Source organism: Danio aesculapii, chromosome 19 (assembly GCF_903798145.1).
Source record: "Danio aesculapii chromosome 19, fDanAes4.1, whole genome shotgun sequence".
NCBI lineage: Eukaryota > Metazoa > Chordata > Actinopteri > Cypriniformes > Danionidae > Danio > Danio aesculapii.
The window spans coordinates 10,624,680-10,644,698 of record NC_079453.1 but is presented as its reverse complement, the minus strand read 5'-3'; the positions used below and the strand labels follow the sequence as shown (position 1 = coordinate 10,644,698).

The 20,019-nt window shown below is 36.8% G+C and overlaps 1 protein-coding gene across 1 annotated transcript in view; it reads left to right on the top strand.

The window, feature by feature from the left end:
- chrna11 (cholinergic receptor, nicotinic, alpha 11) overlaps positions 1-20,019 on the top strand; it is a 64,093-nt gene that overhangs the window by 36,556 nt on the left and 7,518 nt on the right. The window contains exons 6-9 of the mRNA XM_056479897.1: positions 2,493-2,660; positions 6,438-6,632; positions 15,557-15,643; positions 18,239-18,348. Of these exons, the coding sequence (XP_056335872.1) occupies positions 2,493-2,660; positions 6,438-6,632; positions 15,557-15,643; positions 18,239-18,348 (560 nt within the window). The remainder of the gene's footprint in view (positions 1-2,492; positions 2,661-6,437; positions 6,633-15,556; positions 15,644-18,238; positions 18,349-20,019) is intronic.

The following is a 20,019-nucleotide window of genomic DNA, read 5'->3' as shown; positions in this document are numbered from 1 at the left end:
TAGGTTAACTAGGCAGGTTAGGGTAATTAGGCAAGTTATTGTATAACAATGATTTGTTCTGTAGACTATTGAAAAAAATATATAGCTCAAAGGGGCTAATAATTTTGACCTTAAAATGTTTATAAAAAAATTAAAAACAGCTTTTATTCTAGCCTAAATAAAACAAATAAGACTTTCTCCAGAGGAAAAAATATTATCAGACAGACATACTGTGAAAATTGTCTTGCTTTGTTAAACATCATTTGGGAAATATTTAAAAAAGAAATTCAAAGGGGGGCTAATAATTCTGACTTCAACTGTATAATACAGTATGGACAATTTTACCAGACAGCTTGAACAGCTCTGTTTGGAAAGATTTCAGTAAGATTGATTTGCACGATTCTGTAGAGGAGGGAATCATGCATAAAATAATAAAAAAAACTAAATAAAAGCACAAATAAATGTTAAATAGACAGTGGTTTGTGCTTTTATGGGGAATCTAGCAATATTCAGGCACAGCAATTGAATAATCAAAATGCAAAAACCCTATGTAGTCTCAATCGTAAAAATTATTCAATAAAAAACTAGTAGCAAACTAGTCAGCATGTGAACTAAAGATACTGTGGTATGTGTAAAATGAGCCCACAAAACTGATTATGTAGAATAACTGAATATGTAAAGCACTGATTATATATGTTAAACACTTTTATGAACTATATCTGTGAAAGGCATTCAGGAGAGCGAATAACTTATTGTTATATTGGGGCGAAAAATTTGTACAAAGATTGTGAAGAACACAGACACTTTAGGAATTGTCCAGGAGAGACTTCAGATTGCTCTGCTCTGCACATTCTCTGCTTTATTATGTGTTAATAAAGTCTATTTTCTGGTATCAGAAACCTCCCGTCTGTTTCGTTGCTGATTAATGAAAAGGCCGACAACTGCGACAAAATCAGCTTTGTTTTTTATTTATTTATTTAAAAAGCGCATTAAAGCTGAGATACAACCTGAAAGACGACAATACAACACTTACTATCACAATCATCAGCACTTTTAATAGTTTATTTTACAGACTTATAATATGCTGTTGTTCTATTGGAATTTTCATTCCAAAATGGCCTCCGTGCCGTCTAGGGTCTGTTTCCCAAATCGCACTAGAGTGTCGCCTCTTGGTGATTCTATGCTCTTTGGTGGCAGTCTTTCTGTTGACGTCAACCTGATGGTTTCCATAGTAACTGCATAATAATACACTCACTTACCGTAATTATGCGCGGTTGTTGCTAAATCGAAAAAGGTTGCGGCCGGAAGTTAACGAGAATTATTAATATTATTTATTAAATTTCCCATTTATTGTATTTTATTAACACATACCCCCACCCTAACCCTAAACCCAACCGTCACAGTAACGTAAAAACAGTAGTTATACAGTGTCATTAAAAATGCTGCTATATATTGACGTGTATATTGCACTTCCGCCACACCACGGATCCGATCTAGACTTTACCATTATGTGAAAAAAAGCCCTACCTAATATTCCATTTCAGTTGTAAGTACATTCAACAACTTTCAATTCACACAGACTTTAAACTTTCAGGCTAGTCTTTCTCAAGCCAACCTTAAAGTGTGTACTGTTAGGTTTATTTGCTCTAGTTTGTATTTTATATGCTGTCTTAGTATATAAAATACTATTTTTAAAAGTAATTTGATGTGGATACCAAAATAGGATGTTTGTTTTTAACCACAAGAACACCTTAGCAAATGCAAAGTTTACCTGCTACAGTTTGTGGTTTATCAGTTCTTCTTCAATAATCATTAAATTATAAATGCAGATCTGTGATTTATTCCTTATGATTTTAAATATGTTTGCTGCTTGAGAAGCTCTTAAACAGGACCGACTGTAAAAAGTGTTCAAAGGCAATGTACAGTTTCCTCTACCAGCTTCTCTCTACTGTGATTTCTCCAATAAATATGCAAGTATACGATTAAAATGCTTGAGGCGGCGACTCTGACCGCTGTGTGGAATGAAACAAATTGCACGCATTACCGTTCTCATCCATATCTGTCATAACTCTCGTTTTCATCGAGCAAAATGGCTTATTTGCAAGCTGTTTGAAACAATAAACCAGTTTATGTGGCCAATTTGCTGTGTTTAAACTTGAGCGAGTGTATTTGGATACTGATATGATTCATCTAGCGGGCGCCTCTGTATGTGTGTGCGTAATAATAATGAGAGTTTCAGTTATCCGCACGGAGCGTAAAGGTCTTTATGTAATAGTGTTTCCCGGGGCTCCGGCGTTTCTCAGTGTGCTTCTTTTTAACTGTCTGGTTTTACTCCAGCGAAAAGGTCAATTGGATTCAATTTGGAGTTGGCTGCTTCAGTGCAGGCCTTGATGAAGAAGAAGTGTGGCATTTCGGAGGCAGTACATCCGTCAGGCAGTTTGAATGCTGACTCTGGGTCAGAATGAAAAGTGCAAATATTTTTTCTCCAGTTTCGTTTCTTCTCTTAATCTCAGGGATCTTCATGAGCACCTGTAACGTGGACGTGCGCTGGTTTCCGTTCGACATCCAAAAGTGCGAACTCAAATTCGGCTCATGGACGTTTGATGGATGGCTGCTGGACCTCCAGATGAACGAGGCCGATATCTCTGGCTACATGCCCAATGGAGAATGGGACCTTGTGGGTGAGTGAGAACAGACATCTCCTTTATGAAACGCCTACAGTTAGATGATGATGTTCGCTGTGTGTTGCTGTAGTAACTGACAATGGCTGGGCATTGAGAGGTCAGTTTGGTAAAGTGAAATGGTTAAAATTCACACTGCAGAGCTTTCAAAGGACGGAGAGCACTTTTGAAGCTCATAGACCATAGAATAACCTGCTATGCAGAATTAAAATACACTTTGGATTTGGAAGAAAAAAAATATCAAGCTCATCTCGAGCCCATTCATATTCATTCATAGGCCATCCGATGAGCCTGTTAGTATTCAAATTAATGTAATTACGTTGAGTGGATAAGAGGAAGCGGACTGGAAAAACATTGTGCACTGCACATTTCTGTCCCTTTCTGACCCTTTTCTGATTAGCTTCTTTTGTGTGTGTCAGTGTTTTTGCTTCTGTCTCGTTGCGCACATCTGTAATATCAGGCCGCACACACTTCTGAACTTTATTTAGTATTTTTATATGATTGTTCGTCATACATGCTTGAAATTGAAAAGACAAACAATTATTGTCTTAACTTTACAGAATTTAAATATTAATTATTTTATATTCATTATGTTAAGAAAAGCTCATAGTGTTTTATGTACACTGAAAAAATGATTGGATTTATAAGTGGTTGCAAACAATTTGTATGGGCTGGATTAACAAACAAATTAAGTCGAACATTACCGAATAAAATTTGTTTGTTTGAATTCAGCCCGTATAAACAATTTGCAGCAATTTTTTTCGGTATGGTTGGGTGGTAGTCAGTGGTGGAAAGAGTACTGAAAAATCATACTCAAGTAAAAGTACCATTACATGACTAAAAATGTAGTGCAAGTAGAGTAAAAGTATCTGTGTAAATATTGCTCAAAGTACGAGTAAAAAGTAGAACTTTCAAAAGTACTCATGAGTAGTGAGTATTACCTTGTTAAAAGCTGATGCATTTACATGTAATTTGTACATGTGTGTGTAAACTTAACATTCTGTAGTGCATTTAGTTAATGCCCAGCAGGCACACAACGTCATAAGACGTTAATATTAGGTTAGATATAGGTTGTGATGTCAGGTGACCATAATTCAATGTCTAACCAGCGTCTAAGGGCAACATTATTTTGATGTCCAATAATGACGTCAAGTGACGTTGATATTTGGTTGATTTTTAGGTTGTTAGAAAATGACGAAAGTGACGTCAAATACTGACATTTATTCATCAGGTATGGCAACCAAAATCCAACGTCTGATAGACGTCATAGTAATAACGTGCATACAACGTTAAGCTGTAACATCATTAGACATTGAAATTTAGTTAGCTTTAAGTTGGATGTTGACGTTGGCCTGACGTTGAGTTCTGACTTCAACATGATTTTCATTTCCAAACAAAATGCAACGCCCCCATGACGTTAGGGTACCACGTCAATTTGACATCATGTTTTAATCCATTTTGGTCATCATACAGTGAACATCCGCCATCCTCTCATCAGTGACATGCATCTAAACAGTCTCTGGGTCAATGTGTGTAAAGATTTTGATCATCTTCTTGGACACTTTTAATGCTTCCAAACACCCATGTCTTGTGGTAGTTCATTATTTGATTGGACAGAATCATAGGACTGATTTCTCTAATCCCCATAGACAAGAAAAAATAAAGTAGTGACTGCAGGTTGAAGGAAAGTAGTGGAGTAAAAGTACTGATACAGGACTAAAAATGTACTCAAGGGAAAGTACTTAAATTACAGTACACTTAAACTACTTAATTACAGTAATATGAGTATTTGTAATTAGTTATTTTACACCACTGGTGGTATTTTAGGTAGTTAATTAGCTGAGCACAGTTTTTTGGCCTTTTGCAAGACTAGTCTTGTGGTTTATTTACATTTGTACAGTACAGTACAATCAACCATTTAGCAGAAAACGACATGTTTTACTATAGCTTTTAGACCTAGGGCACCGTCATCTTGGAATATCGTTGTGTCTGACGTCATGGGGTTGGTTTCGTTCCCTCAGCTGAACAGATACACCATTCTGCCTCCATTTACCTCCACATGTTCCAGACCAATTTGGTTGGTCCAGATCAACACAAAATACTATGGAAGTCAATGGCTACCGATTTACAACATTCTTCACAATATATTCATTTGTGTTCAACAGCAGAAAAAAACTCAAATTTGTCTGAAACACGTGAAGAGTCAGTCATTTTTTTAATGTAAACTATTCTTTTAAATTCAGCATGAAATCCTGAAATATTTCTTTGTTTTCAAAACTAAAATATATTGCAATTTTTCAGTTTTGGGTGGACTATGCCTTTGATCATGCTATAAAGGAATAATTCTTCCAAATTAGTATGGCTTCTTCATCTTCTGTAAAAAATAAAAAAAACAATAACATTTTTAACATTTTATCCTGGCTCTTCCATGCTGCATAATAGTGTTGGGTAGTGTCTCTCCATTGTAAAACTAACCTATAGACAACCAATGGGTAAACACATGTCTTATAAAGCACAATGATATGTGTTTTAGCAAAAATAGTTCTAAGTTTTAAATTATAAACTCAAATCACTGACTTCTAACTGCCAGAATCTGCCGAATGTGTGTTCCTGATAACTTTTTGGCTAATCTCTGACTCACTGTGAAAACGTAGCCCCATATGCATTTGTGGAGAGCGCCAATTATGTAGCCAGAGCTACGTATGGCTGCATTTAGTCTTTAAAATAAACGTTACACCTAACAGGGTGAGAACGTGGTGAAATAACAAGGTGAGAATGTGGTAAGATTTGAAAAAAATCAGGTGGCGCAAGGGCTTCTGGATTGCTTTTGAAAACACTGTCGGTTGGGTTTAGGGAAGGAGGTGGGCGGGTCAATTGGTGCTTTTGAAAACACTATCGGATGGGTTTAAGTAAAGGGGGATCAGTTGGTCAGTCAGCTGACAGCGACCTTTCGTGGACTTGCGTGAGAAGAGCAGGAGCGAATGGCGCTCTCCAGAAATGTATACAGGGGTATGTTTTCATAATGAGCCTGGGTTGGACTAAACATATGACACATGGAATAAGACGCACATTCAAAGCAGAGGAGTTAGATTAATGTACTGTTTAAACTTCTACAGTAATGCCAAGCCAACTAGTTTTCTTGTTTGTAGTCCACTTCTGTGGTAAGTGGTTCCCATGAGATGCGTCTATTTCCAGAGCTTTCGCTACAAATGCGTCATACTTCAAGTCAGAGATTATCTAAGAAGTTATCTGGAACGCACATTTGGTAGCCACTGAAATTTGAGGAATTTTAACATCATTTTGTTGCAAAAAACACATCGTATTTTACTTTTGGGTGCACTAATCCTTCAAGACAAAGGTCTCAAACGCAATTCCTGGAGGGCTGCAGCTCTGCACAGTTTTGTTCCAACCCTAATCAGACACACCTGATCCAGCTAATCAAGGTGTTCAAGACTTCTCCTGAATACCTTGATTAGTTGGATCAGCTCTATTTGATTAGGGTTGGAGCAAGACTGTGCAGAGCTGCGACCCTCCAGGAATTGAGTTTGAGACCTATGCTTTAAGACAATAAATATGTTGCTCGAAGAAGATCTTTCATCTCTCTGGCATCTACTGATTAGTATGTTTTTCCCCTAGTAGATCAAAGGTGGAAAAGCTGCATCAGGCTGCTCTTGAGGGCAACAGCATCTCTTTGAACATGAGACCAATCTACAGTAAAAACAAGCACGCGCTCATAAGAGATGCTCATTATTCCTCTCGCATGCTGTGTGTAATCAGGTGTGCCGGGCACCAGAAACGAGCTGTTCTACGACTGCTGTAAGGAGCCCTATCCAGACGTGACGTTCGTGGTGACCATCCGCAGGCGAACGCTCTACTACGCCTTGAACCTTCTCATTCCCTGCGTCCTCCTTTCATCCATGACCTTGCTCATCTTCCTCCTGCCTGCAGACTCCGGGGAGAAGATCTCACTAGGTATTAAGAAAGAATGAGAAACAGCTTGTGTCAGATTAGAGTGGGGGAAATAAGTACTGAAATCATCACCAGTTTCTCAGAAAACATATTTCTGAGGGTGCTGTTGACTTGAAGTTTTCACCAGATGCTGGTAACAATCAAAGAAATCCATATATGTAAAGAAAATAAAACTAATTAGTTTACAAATGAAGTTATGTGTAATAAAATTAAATGACACAAGGAAAACGTATTGAACACATGAAAAAAGGGAGGTGTAGAAAGGCAGTGAAGGCCCAGACAGCAGTTGAAATCTCTTAGTAGTTATTCAGCAACCCTCTGCCCTTCCTCATTGTAAATTAATATTAGCTGCTTCAATCTAACATCTACATTATCAGAAGGATGAAGATGAAACCAGAGTAAACATTTCAGCAAGACAATGATCTAAAATACAGCAAGGGAAACTCTCAAATGCTTTCAGAGAAAGAAAATAAAGCTGTGGAATGGCCAAGCCAATCACCTGACTTAAATCCAATAGAAAATACAAATTATAGATCAGTTTTGATAGATGAAACCCACAGAACCATCAAAATTTTCACATTCTGTTGAAGTCTGTGAACAAAATCACACCTGAGCAATTCAAGTGACTTCACTCTACATATGAGAGGTGTCTTTAAGCGTCTTTAGAAATATTATTCCCAGAAATATAACATAACATGTCAAATCTTATTTCCCCCACAGTATATGTGCATGTTTTACAACAAAGCATGATTGATTTGGAAGAAGAATGTTGCATATTTTTTGCATATCTGGCACATCTCAGTTTCAGTGTAGGAGACAATAATTCCACATCCTTGCCAAATGTCTAGGTAGGACAGAAAATGTGTGGGTGCTCATTTTAAAGCGATCGCCTGATTGTGTCACGTCAAATGAACTCTTGGTTTGCATCAAGGGCTGTGATTCACATTTTTTTTACGCTTCCTGTCAAGAGACCTTTAGCATCAAACAGGCAGACAGTTCAAAGAACAGCGAAAACAGTCACCAGAGATAGAAGGGAAGGAATTGTCGATAAGACTGTCAGCAAATGTAAAGGGGCATGAACTGAAGGGTATTCGTGGTTTGTTTTCGTAAAGGAGACACAAGAAGGCAGAGGCTAGAGGTAGGAATTGAGGTAATTTTCCCTCAGGTCAAGAATGCGTATCACTGCAAGCGTGGTGGAGGGAAGTGCTTTGCTGTACACTCATATGGGCAATTAATCTATTGATGTAATTAAAGCAGGGATGAGTCAATGTGTGTAAGAGAGAAGGAGAGAAAATGCATCACACTTTCCAGGAACCAGGCATGCAATATTGAAACATCTGTGACAGAAACAGAATCAGAGCGTATCATCGTTATGTGTTTCTAAGAAGCAAAGATTAAATGGGTATACAATTCTGTATAAATTATTTACTTATTCATTTCAGAAATGTGTGACTGATTCTTCTGTGGCACATAAATTAACATTTTTGTTGTAGGGTTGTCAAAAGTACCAACTTCGGTACTAATTGGTATCGAAATTTTTAAAATGTCCATTTTCTGCTAACATTTGAGCTAATTGGCCATTGTGTTTGTGATGATTAGTGGATAACAATATAATAATAATAATAATAACAACAACAACAACAATAATAATAACAATAATAACAATAATAGTAATAATAATAATGATGATAATAACAATAACAACAACAATAATAAAATAACAACAACAATAATAATAACACTAATAGTAATAATATTAATGATAACAATAACAGCAACAACAATAATAAAAACGATAATAAAAATAATAACAATAATAATAATAATAATAATAATAATAATAATAATAAGAACAACAACAACAACAATAACAAAAATAACAACAACAACAACAATAATAATAATAACAATAATAATAACAACAACTACAATAATAATAACAACAACAATAACAACAATAAAATATTAATAATAACAATAATAATAATAATAATAACAACAACAACAACAACAATAATAGTAACAATAACAATAATAACAACAACAACAACAACAACAACAACAATGATAATAAAAATAATGATAACAGTCTACGCCAATAGCCCAGTGGTTAAGTGCTCCGACATATGGCACCATGGTGCTCACGGTGACCCGCGTTCGATTCCCGGCTCGAGGTCTTTTGTCGACCCTTCCCTTCTCTCTGCTCCCTTCCCTTCTCTCTGCTCCCCTCCTCTGCTTTCCAGTCTGCAACCTCTACTGTCCTTTCCTAATAAAGGTAACCCCCCCCCCCCCCTAAAAATTATTTTAAAATAATATTAATAACATTAATAATAATAATAATAATAACAATACTAACAGTAACACAATAATAATAATACCAACCACAACAACAACAATAATAACAACAGCAGTATTAACAACAAGAACAACTCCCACAAACACAAAAATATTACATTTAAAATATATATTTTGGGGATTGAAAAATCCTCTTTATTATCTGTCTTATAAGAAAAGTTTCTAATATTGCTTCATTATTATAAAATCAGTTCTTTCTGTTAAATTATGGGTGAACTAATTAAAAAAATATTTAATTGTGTTTTTTTTTTACTTTATTCACCAGTGTAATTAACAGTAATTAAATGTTGAGTTATCTACATCATGGAAATTATCTTGACGGTTATTTTTATTATTTACCCAATAAAAACATTTTCACACCATAAACAGTATATCAGTCGATTTATCTTCATAATATAAATATGTATCTCATCAGTGACACTGTTTTTCCCCCGTAAATGAATCAGTGTTTTGTATAAGTCAAGTAAATGATTCATTGTGTATGTTTACATGGACATCAATATTCCGATTTTAATGCGATTAAGACAATACCCTGATTAAGAGTCTACCATGTAAACAGCGATTTTTGATGACCTTAATCCGACTAAAGTCATAATCGAACTAAACGGAAATCTTGTGTAGACATGTGTAGATGCTGATTTTAGTCACATTATAGAAGTGCAGCCCAGACATTTAAACATATAACTATTACCGTTATGTATGGTTTTTGATGTGTTTTAGAACAGGATAGTCTATATACACATGGCTGTGTACTATTCTCTGCACCTACCCAGTCACCAAGGACCACAGACACATTCATCGCGAATTGCAGAGATTTTTCCCCATACGGCCTGCAGTATCAAATTCTATTAAAGCAACACTCTTCCAGCAGTTCATACTCGCATCCAATATCTCGTTTATCACGGAGGGCATGCATGAAATATTCCCAAATGAAATTGAAAGTGCTAAACTGCAGTTAAAGTTAACAAATTAAAAATGAAACACCCGAAATTACAAGAAACTCCAGAGGAAATGTGAATAGCATGGTGACGCAATGACGCTAATCGAATTATGTGCTATAACATGTAACTTGGGATCATAAAAGGAACATTCAAAAGAGTAACTCATGTAAACACCTTAATCATATTATTGTCTTATTGAGATTAAGACAAATAATTTGATTGCTGATGTCCATGTAAACGTAGTCACTTGTCCCTTTCACACATACAGACCTTTGCGAAAAATTACCGGCAATTTTCCGAAAAGGTCTGTATGTGTGAACAGGCTCTTTTTGAAAATACCGGTAAATTCATTCCGGTTATTTTCCGGAAAGAGAAGTTGTAACATTACCGGTAATTTGCTGGAATGCTGCGCTGTGTGAATGCAGAAGGAAGATTACCGGAAAGAGCGTGTTCACGTCTAGAATGCGCTGACATAAGACGTCTACTTTAGCCAATCAGAACACTCAAGTTTGCGCTGTTTGTGAGAATAAAAGCCTGTGAATGTTTTCCCAGACACATTTAGATAACATTTCTATGTTCCTTCCTAATGCCAACTGTGTAAATAATTATTGATAAAATGCTTATGATAAGCCATTGTTTGTTTACCTTCAAGCTCTGACGCGTGTGCAGGTAAAGCAGCTGGTGAACGCCAGCACACACACTTATTATGAACATCTCAACATGAGGAATGTTTTTTTTATGTTTTCATCAAAGTTGTTCACAACACTGATCCATCCACAGAGTTTGTAATGTAGTCAAATGTTTACAAATACAAGCCCTGCCGTTTAGAGGTCATTTCTGCTTAATGATGTCAGAATTTACAGGTATTTTGGAATGGATGTGTGAATGGTCTTTTCCGGAAAAATTCCGTACTGTCCTCGCTTGTGTGAACAGCGCTTTTTTGAATTTACCAGTAAAGTCGTTCTGGAAATTTGCCGGATATTTACCGGTATCACTGTGTGAAAGGGGCTATTGACTCACTCATTAAGTCATTTTTGCATTCCAAATTGCATAAACGTTCCTCCGTTGGTCACTTTGGAATGAGAAAAATTATGGCCAGCATATAGAAGTCTCATTCCAAGTACAAAGTGCTCCAAAACTGGCAACTTTAAAGCACCCCTTCAGAATGGAGTATTTTGAATGCTATTAATGACCAGCTCCTTCTGGCTCCCATGATTCTTAAGCATTGCTGATGTGACACAGAAATCTGTTCCAAAGAAAAGTTTTTTTTCGCTTTCCCACATCCTTCATCCCTTCTGAATAGATGAGCCCTTTAGAATGGAACGCCGCCAGTCAATTGATTAATTTTTGAATCAGTCATTGTTTTTGAATGAATCTGTTGAATAATTCAATAACTCACTCAAAAAAACCTCCTTACTACTAATATACATGTTATTAGTGAGTGATTAAAAGTTCTAGTTAATTAATCAGAATATCACAAAATTAATCTACCAGATTTAAAGATTGCCTAGATCAGCAGTATCCAAACTCGGTCCTGGGGAGCCGGTGTCCTGCAGATTTTAGCTCCAACTTGCCTCAACACACCTGCAAGGATGTTTCTAGAAAGCCTAGTAAGAGCTTGATTAGCTAGCCCAGGTGTGTCTGATTGGGGCTAAAACTAAACTTTGCAGGACACCGGCCCTCCAGGATCGAGTTTGGACACCCCTGGCCTATATTAAACCAAGTGTGTGTGTGTTTTAAATGAATCCAGTATGATGAATTCAGTTAGTCTCATTTAGCTGAGTATTTGTGACAATAATTTTATTGAGTGTTATCATTATGCCAGGGTAGCACTTATAAATGCGTGCGACAAAAACATATGTGAGAGGAAGGGAGGTGGGGTGAGAGAGCGGAAGCAGATTTAAACAGCAGATAGAGATGGATGGATTGTGTGTGCGGAGGGAGAGATGGATAGCAGCCGGGGAGGGAGGGAGAGATGACTTGAACTGAACTAAAGAGCGATTGAGGAAGAGAAATGGCCTGATGTAATTCACTTTATGTATCGCTCCATCAAGCCCTGCACTGCCGTCCAATCAGATCCAATCAAATTCTGTCAAGATGAGTTACGTCCAATAGGGCGCCGTGTTTGGGCATCTTATGTATCGCCAGTGTCACACATTACTGGTGATGCTGTATAACCATGTGTTTATATTAGTGCTTGACGGATAATGGGTTTTTGCAGTGGCAGATGCTGGGGTCTGCGATGCAGGGTTGCGATTTTGAAAATTGAGTAACACTTTAGTTTAGGACACAATTCTCAGTATTACAAAACCATTAAGTTGGTTAATAAACTACTAATTAGCTGAAAACGGCTCATTCTGAACATGTAGCTTTATATACATTTCTAGAGATCGCGAATTATGTAACCAGAGGTATGTATGGCTCTGTTTTGTCTTTAAAACGAATGATACGCTGTTACCAGTTTGCCCAGTAGCTCGCCATGTACGTTGGCGCACTTGAGATGCAGAGAGGAGTTGATCACGAGCACGGGGTTCGAGTCAGCTCCAGAAAGCCAGTAAGATAAATAACAGGGTGAGAACGTGGTAAAATCTGAAAACGTGGTAAAAATCAGGCGAGGATTAGATAGATTGCTTTTTAAAATTGTTGGTTATTTATCGAAGTGGGTGGGCGGGTCAATCGGTGCTTTTGAAAACACTATTGGTTGGGTTTAGGCAAGGAGAAAGGGTGGGTCATTCAATCGGTAATTTAATCAGTAAGTCGACAGCGGCCTCTGGTGGATTTATGTGAGAAGAGCAGGCGCAACTGGCACTCGTGAGAGAAATTTGAGATCTCAAAAAGGGCACAGCGGCCTCTGGTGGATTCCCGAAAACAAAAACTGTGAAAAAACGTAGCTCCTGGGACGTATTTGGCGTTCTCCAGAAATGTATATATCAGTACGTTTTCAGATGGAGCTTGGGTTGAATTGTGACCTAAATTGGAAGGGTTACCGAAAATTGTTTTAATTTACACACACTCATATTGTTCCAAACCTGTTGTTCATTTTTTTATTACAAATGAAGATATTTTTAATCAAATTTGAGATATTTTTGACAATCAACTGTGACCGTTTGTTAATCTCAAATTTCTAAACATTTGTAAATGGGTAAAACTAAATGTAAATGAGTTAATCTGATTTAAATTCTGATTTTATTCACTTATAAACATTGATCAGCATACAATATTTACAGCATACAATTCTGTCATCCATTTTCTCAAGCATTCATTTTCAGTTTGTTTGAGCGTGCATTATAGGGCCTCAACATCTGCTTTGTCGACTTTTGATGTCAAAAATGTAGCTCTGCTGTTTAACAAAGTGAGTTTTATTGAAATGTTTGAAGCAATATATTTCTTGGTTGTCCGGGTAGATGTAAATGGGCAATGTGCTGCCAGCTCTTTTTCTAATATTATATGGATGTAATTCTTCAAGTGCAGTGAGATTTGCTAAGAAAAGAGGACCAAATTAAATCAGTTCATCATATTAAGTGTTCACATGTCTATGAAGTTAAATTACAGTGCTTGATCCATATGGATTTATTTTAAAATATTTATTGGATTTCTTTGACATTTTGGATTGAAAAGGCTTTCATCGGCAGGACAGAAATCTCCAACACAGGCTCATTGTGAAAACGTACTCCCATATACATTTTTCTTAAGAGCGCAAATTATGTAGCCAGAGCTATGTTTGGCTGCATTTCATCTTTAAAATGAACGATATGGGGTGATATGACACCGCCGATGGCTTCCATTTCTTTTCACGCTACCAGCTGACCGCTTATCTCCATGTGGACAGCATTTCCACTGTTACCAGTAGGGCTGCCATTTTGAGAAAAAAAAACATACATGCAAATCCTACTTCCTGTGCGGCTCCCAAATGATCACTCTGTGCAACAAACTGAACGTTATTTACAGCTGTATTACCTGCTATTCACAGCCTATGCAGGTTCTGTTCACTAAAGTAGACATTATTGGCAGGCACATGTCCTCTCAGTAGTAAACAAACAGTGCGTCCGCTTGTGTGATTTCGCAGCAGTGAATACATCATTCGGGAAGACAGAAATGACAATTTTGAGTGAATTGTACTTTATAAGTACAGTATGTGACACTTTTAACACTATTTGAGGTGTCCGTGTTGCTGAGCAACGGATATAAAACGTGAAGACTTGTGCAATCTCGTATGGGCTTCTCTCCTGACCTTGAAAATATAATTTCCTGAATCATAGAAAAGCTGAATTAAGATTGTGTGTAGGGTCAAATCGAGATAGCAATCTTTTTTGCATCAGTTTGCCTAGTGACTTGCCGCATACGTTGGCGAATTTGAGAAACAGAGAGAAGTTAATTGCGATGATGGGGTTCGAGTCTGGCAAAGAACGGTTCCAGAAAGAGGGTAAAACAAAAGGCAAAAAATAAAATAAACAAGTAAATAACAGCGTGAGAACGTGGTAAGATTTGAAAACGTAGTAAAGATCAGGCGGCTGTGAGGACTTTTCTTTTTCTGCATTGCTTTTGAAAACACTGTTGGTTAGGTTTAGGAAAGGTGGTGGCCGGGTCTATCAGTGCTTTTGAAAATACCATCGGTTGGGTTTAGAGAAGCGGGTGAGTTGGAGGATCGGTCAGTTGGTCAGTGAGTCAGTGACATCTGGTGGATTTTCACAAGAACAGTAGGCCTGAATGGTACTCGTGAGAGAAATTTGAGATCTGAAAAAGTTTACACAGTGTCCTCTGATGGATTCACGAAAGCAAAAAAAAACAAACAAACAAAAAAAGCAAACATCCTGGGAAATATTTTGCCATCTCCAGAATGTATATAGGGTTATGTATGAGCCTGGCTTGCAACAAAAACAACCAAATCTCTCAGATTTCAGTTGTGTTCCAAAGATAAAGAAAAGATTTATGAGTTTGGAACAATATATATCTGTTAATTAACAGTTTTCATATTTTGTATTCCAAACTAATATCAATTTTGTTTTCTATTTATTTATGGTTGTGAATTGCATTATGGGACCTCTGCCCTATCGACTTTTGATGTTGAAAATGTAACTCTACAGTTGAACAAATTGACATTTATTGACATTTTGGGAGTTTGAAACAAGAATATATAAGAAATAATATATAGAGAATTGAGTCTGTAAATTAACAGAAAATGTCAGTTTATTACAAGGCTTTTGTATTAAAATATGCACCACCAACCCTGTAAATATATCATATTAAAATATTAAAAACAATAGTCACTTTTTTAACTTTCAAGGTAAAAGTTGTTGGAAGAAAGATGAAGGTCCCATAATGCATATTAAAAGCATACATAAATAAAAAAAAAACTCATGAATCACATTATATGGAAAAAACAGCTAATTTCCGGATATTTTTTACAGTATGCATTGTTGTCTGCATGCAAAAACAAAAAACAAAGGGCAAAAAATAGTTTTTATGTACGTTATTGTGATGTAAACATAGTCAAAGTAAACCTTCATACAGTACAATTTAATAAAAGAAATAATCTTAGATCTTAAAATGGCCAGATATCAATCAATTCACATCAATCACAAATGTCTCGTCATTTGTGAACAGCTCATGATTTCTTTTTGTTCCATACAGGCATCACTGTGCTGCTCTCATTAACAGTCTTCATGCTATTGGTGGCAGAGATCATGCCAGCAACCTCAGACTCCATCCCGCTAATAGGTAAAGCATGCATGTTTCAACATATTTCAATGCACATATACCTATGTTTCAGCCTGCTTCACTCGCTAATAAAAACACAGCTCTCTTTGAATACATTAATCTTACAACCCCTAATCAGAAAATCCTGGAACAATATGGAAATAGTGATCGCGGAAGTTCAGCTTAGGATTGCTCCCTTGTCTTTTACGTGCTGAAATTCCTCCAGATTCCTTGAATCTTTTATTAATATTATGCACTGTTGATGGTGAAATATCCAAATGCCTTCCAATCTTTCTTTAAGGAACCTTGTTTTTAAGCATTTCAATAATTTTCTCATGTATTTGTTGGCAAACTTCTGATCCTCGGCCCATCTTTGCTCCTAAAGGACTAGACCTGTCTTAGATGGTGCTTTTTTGAACCATAATTACAATCACCTGTTTCCAGAGGTGGGTAGTAACGAATTACATTTACTCTGTTACATTTACACTTACTCAAGTAAATTATTAGAGAAAAATCATTACTCTTACTTCGCTACATTTGGAGGTGTTCCTCCGTTATTGTCAAATGATAATAAATATGATTCATATGACTTTGTACGTTTACAAATATCGCGTATAAATTAGGGCTGCTTGATTATGGGAAAATCATAATCACAAATATTTTGGTCAAAATTGTAATCACGATTATTCAAAACGATATACAGTTGGAGTCAAAATTATTCGCCCTCCTGTGAATTATTATTTTTTTTATATTTGCCAAATTGTTTAACAGAGCAAGGAATTTTTTGCAGTATTTCCTTTAAAAATATTTATACTGGCGAAAGGCTTATTTGTTTTATTTTGGCTAGAATAAAAATATCTTTTAAACTATTTTACGTTTCAAGATCAATATTATTAGCCCCCTTAAGCAATATACATGTTTGATTGCAGAAGAAACTATTATGTTTAGAAATGGGTTGAAAAAGAAAATCTTTAAATAGAAATTGGGGGGAAAAGAACCGCTAAAAAATCAGGAGGGCTAATAATTCTGACTTCAACTGTGTATATATATATATATATATATATATATATATATATAATGTTATTTTCCTAAAAGGCCTTCAGTCAAGAGCAGTGAGTGATTCTGTCCTTTTGTTATTTGATTAATGATAAAAACAGTCGGCAGCAGGAAAATTGCGTGCTGTCACTTTAAGAGCAGTGCGGTTCTGATTAATGGTTTCACTTTCACTTGCCTTTTGATTCTCAGCTCGTTTGTTTATTACATAAATGAGGGTTAATAAGAATAATCAATAAACACTGCATTTTGACACAAATTTGCATGTATTTGACCATTAAAGCGCTCGCATTAAGATGACTTTAGATGTGTGTGCTCTGCTCATCTTTAAGGCTGAGCACATACACACAACAGCATGCGATCTCTTTCACGCTTTTATAAACATGAATGATTCGAATGTACATCGAATGATGCGCATCCCGTGCTGCAAAAGTTACATTACAGTACATGCTTTTAGTCATTTTCACATGAAACCGAGCTTTGCAGAGCAACACAACTGGAAAGGGGGCAGTATATGATGCAATAATCGTTTTATCCCTATTAATGGTTTTCATAATTGTTAGAAGCCAAAGTTAAAATCGAAACTGAATTTCGATTAATTGCACAGCCCTTGTATAGATTTTGGATGCTCTACCCACCTCTGCCTGTGTCAAATCACATCATTATTTAACCAATTTACCTGTTTACTAGCCCTGTCTCAACTGTTTTTAGAATGTGTTGCAGGTCTGAATGACAGGAAAGGATGTATATTTACAAATGAAATAAAGTTGACCAGACAAAACATGAAATATTTTGTGTTCATACTCTCTTCAATGAAATACAAGGAATACATTGCTACATTTTTTTTATTTGAGTTTTCCATACTGTCCCAACTTTTTCTGATTTGGGGTTGTCCGTCAAGATCAGTGTTTTCCTTCTAATTTTACTCCTTTTGGTGCATTCATGTATACTTTTTGCGTGGCGCTCAGATGCTGCACCACTAAGGAATGAATTGATCACCGTTCTGTCTCAAGGCCAAAAGCCCTCGGTCTTGGCAACCATACGCTTGGCTTCTCATAGTAATTTGCAACATGAATCGTAAAAGACTGTTAACTGGAAATGATGGGCAGGTCAGGAGAGAGAAGCAGCGGGAGAGAAAAATGAAAATGATTCTAACCCACACACAGAGATGATCTTCCTCTAAAAAAAACAAAAACAATCTGCCCCACATTCTCTTTTCCCATCCTCTAGTTTATAGGCCTTCAGAAGCCGCCGCAAAGATGTAATCTGCAGAAATGCGTTTGCTGGAAGAGTGTTCACCCACAGCGCTTTGTCTCTCCTGTCTGCTTCGCCCTCTCCTTTATGATTGAGATTTTATGGTTCACTCATCTGTTCTTCATTCTCTCTTTCTTCCCTGCGTCACTTGCTTATAATCAATGCCCCCCGTCTTTTTTTTTTGTTACGTTTGCCCTGGATTTTACTGGTGTGGCCGGATGATGAAAAGCTATCCCGCTTGGAGACTAATAAACGAAAGGTTTACGCGTGCCGTATTCTCCTCTTTTTCTCTCTTTGTCTTTCTTTCAGGGCAGTATTTCGCCAGCATCATGATCATCGTAGGAATGTCGGTTATTGCCACGGTGGTTGTGCTCCAATATCACCATCATGACCCCAACGGAGGAAACATGCCAAAATGGGTATGTATACTTAAAAACACAGGGTTTTCATGGGTTTTGGAATTTCTTAATATCATGGAAATTCACATTTTCTATATTTTTTTGACAAAGTCATGGAATGTCGAAGGTATTTTTGATTGTCATTTTAAATTTTACTTCCCATTAATCGAGTCTTTTTCTATACTGTATGTGTTTTTTGCTGCAACCTGTAGCGCAGTGATGCCACATACAGTGGTCCCTCGCTAGGGCTGCAACTAGCGATTATTTTATTAATCGATTAATCTGTCGATTATTTTTTGGGGGATTAATTAATGAATCAGATTTTTTTTTAAAGCATTTATTTCCAACCCTTTATTCAAAACAGAACTAATTTCTTTAGAAAGTGCACAGACATGTTGTCCTTGAACATCCTTGAGCTGTTATAATAATAAAATCAAAAAATAAAATCCGCGAAGTAGTCCGCTTTGTTTTTTTACAATTATTATAGATGTTTCTCAGACAGGCACTAAAATTTTCACACTTTTCTTAACTTCTACCTTCCTTTAGCATGTCCAGAAGTCTAACTTTTTGTGTGATGTTAGCATCTTCTGTCTTTTGGGTAAGCAGGTGCTTCTGACAGTGCAGAATGTTTGTTGACATTGTGGGGTTTGTTGGGAAGAAAACTTGAAAACATACAGTACAGCACTTCAGAGTCACGCTGCTAGCGATCGAAGATTTATGTAAACTTAGCAAGCTGAACACATTCTGTACTGTACAGGAGACACGGCATGGAGGAGACTGATTGACAGTGATCTACAGCCAATCAGGATGCAGAACACAATGCGATGTAAAAAAAAAAAAAAAAAAGCATGTCAAATCGCACAAAAAAAAATCTGCGAAACTGCTAGGCTGCAAAATGTGAACAGCGTTATGTCGAGGGATAGGGCTGCAACAACGAATCAATTAAATTGTTTACTGAAAGCGTTGCCAACTAATTTCATAATGCACAATGTAATTCCATGCTATATAGAATGTACTTTTCTAATAGTCATCTAGTAAATTCATATTCAAATGTAGTACCTTCTCAAGTAGTGTCTTTAGTCTATAAACCTGTTCTCTGATTTACACTCGTGGAGCTGTAGGTGGCGGTTATGCACCAATATGCTGGATGCCACAATAAAAATACTAGCAAAAATGTCCATTACGTAGTAGACGCTGCAACCATAAACATCTATTATAATGTCTATGGCTGTAATCCATCTGTGATGGTTGGGTTTAGGGTTGTCGTAGGTGTGGACGTTAATAGGTGTGGACATTTTCTTTTCGGCTTAGTCCCTTTATTAATCCGGGGTCGCCACAGCGGAATAAACCGCCAATTTATCCAGCACATGTTTTACGTAGCGGATGCCCTTCCAGCTGCAACCCATCTTTGGGAAACATCCATACACACTCATTCACATTCATACACTATACGGACAATTTAGCCTAGCCAATTCACCTGTATCGCATGTCTTTGGACTGTCAGGGAAACAGCTCGAACCAGTGACCTTCTTGCTGTGAGGCGACAGCACTACCTACTGCGCCACTGCGTCGCCCCTATTGTTATTGTTAGGCTATTTTTCACTGCTATCTTTCATTTCTTTCTCACTTGTTGTTTTCTCAAATGCAGTCACCAGGCTGAACATAAAATACTGTGTTTTTTTGTCTGCTCCC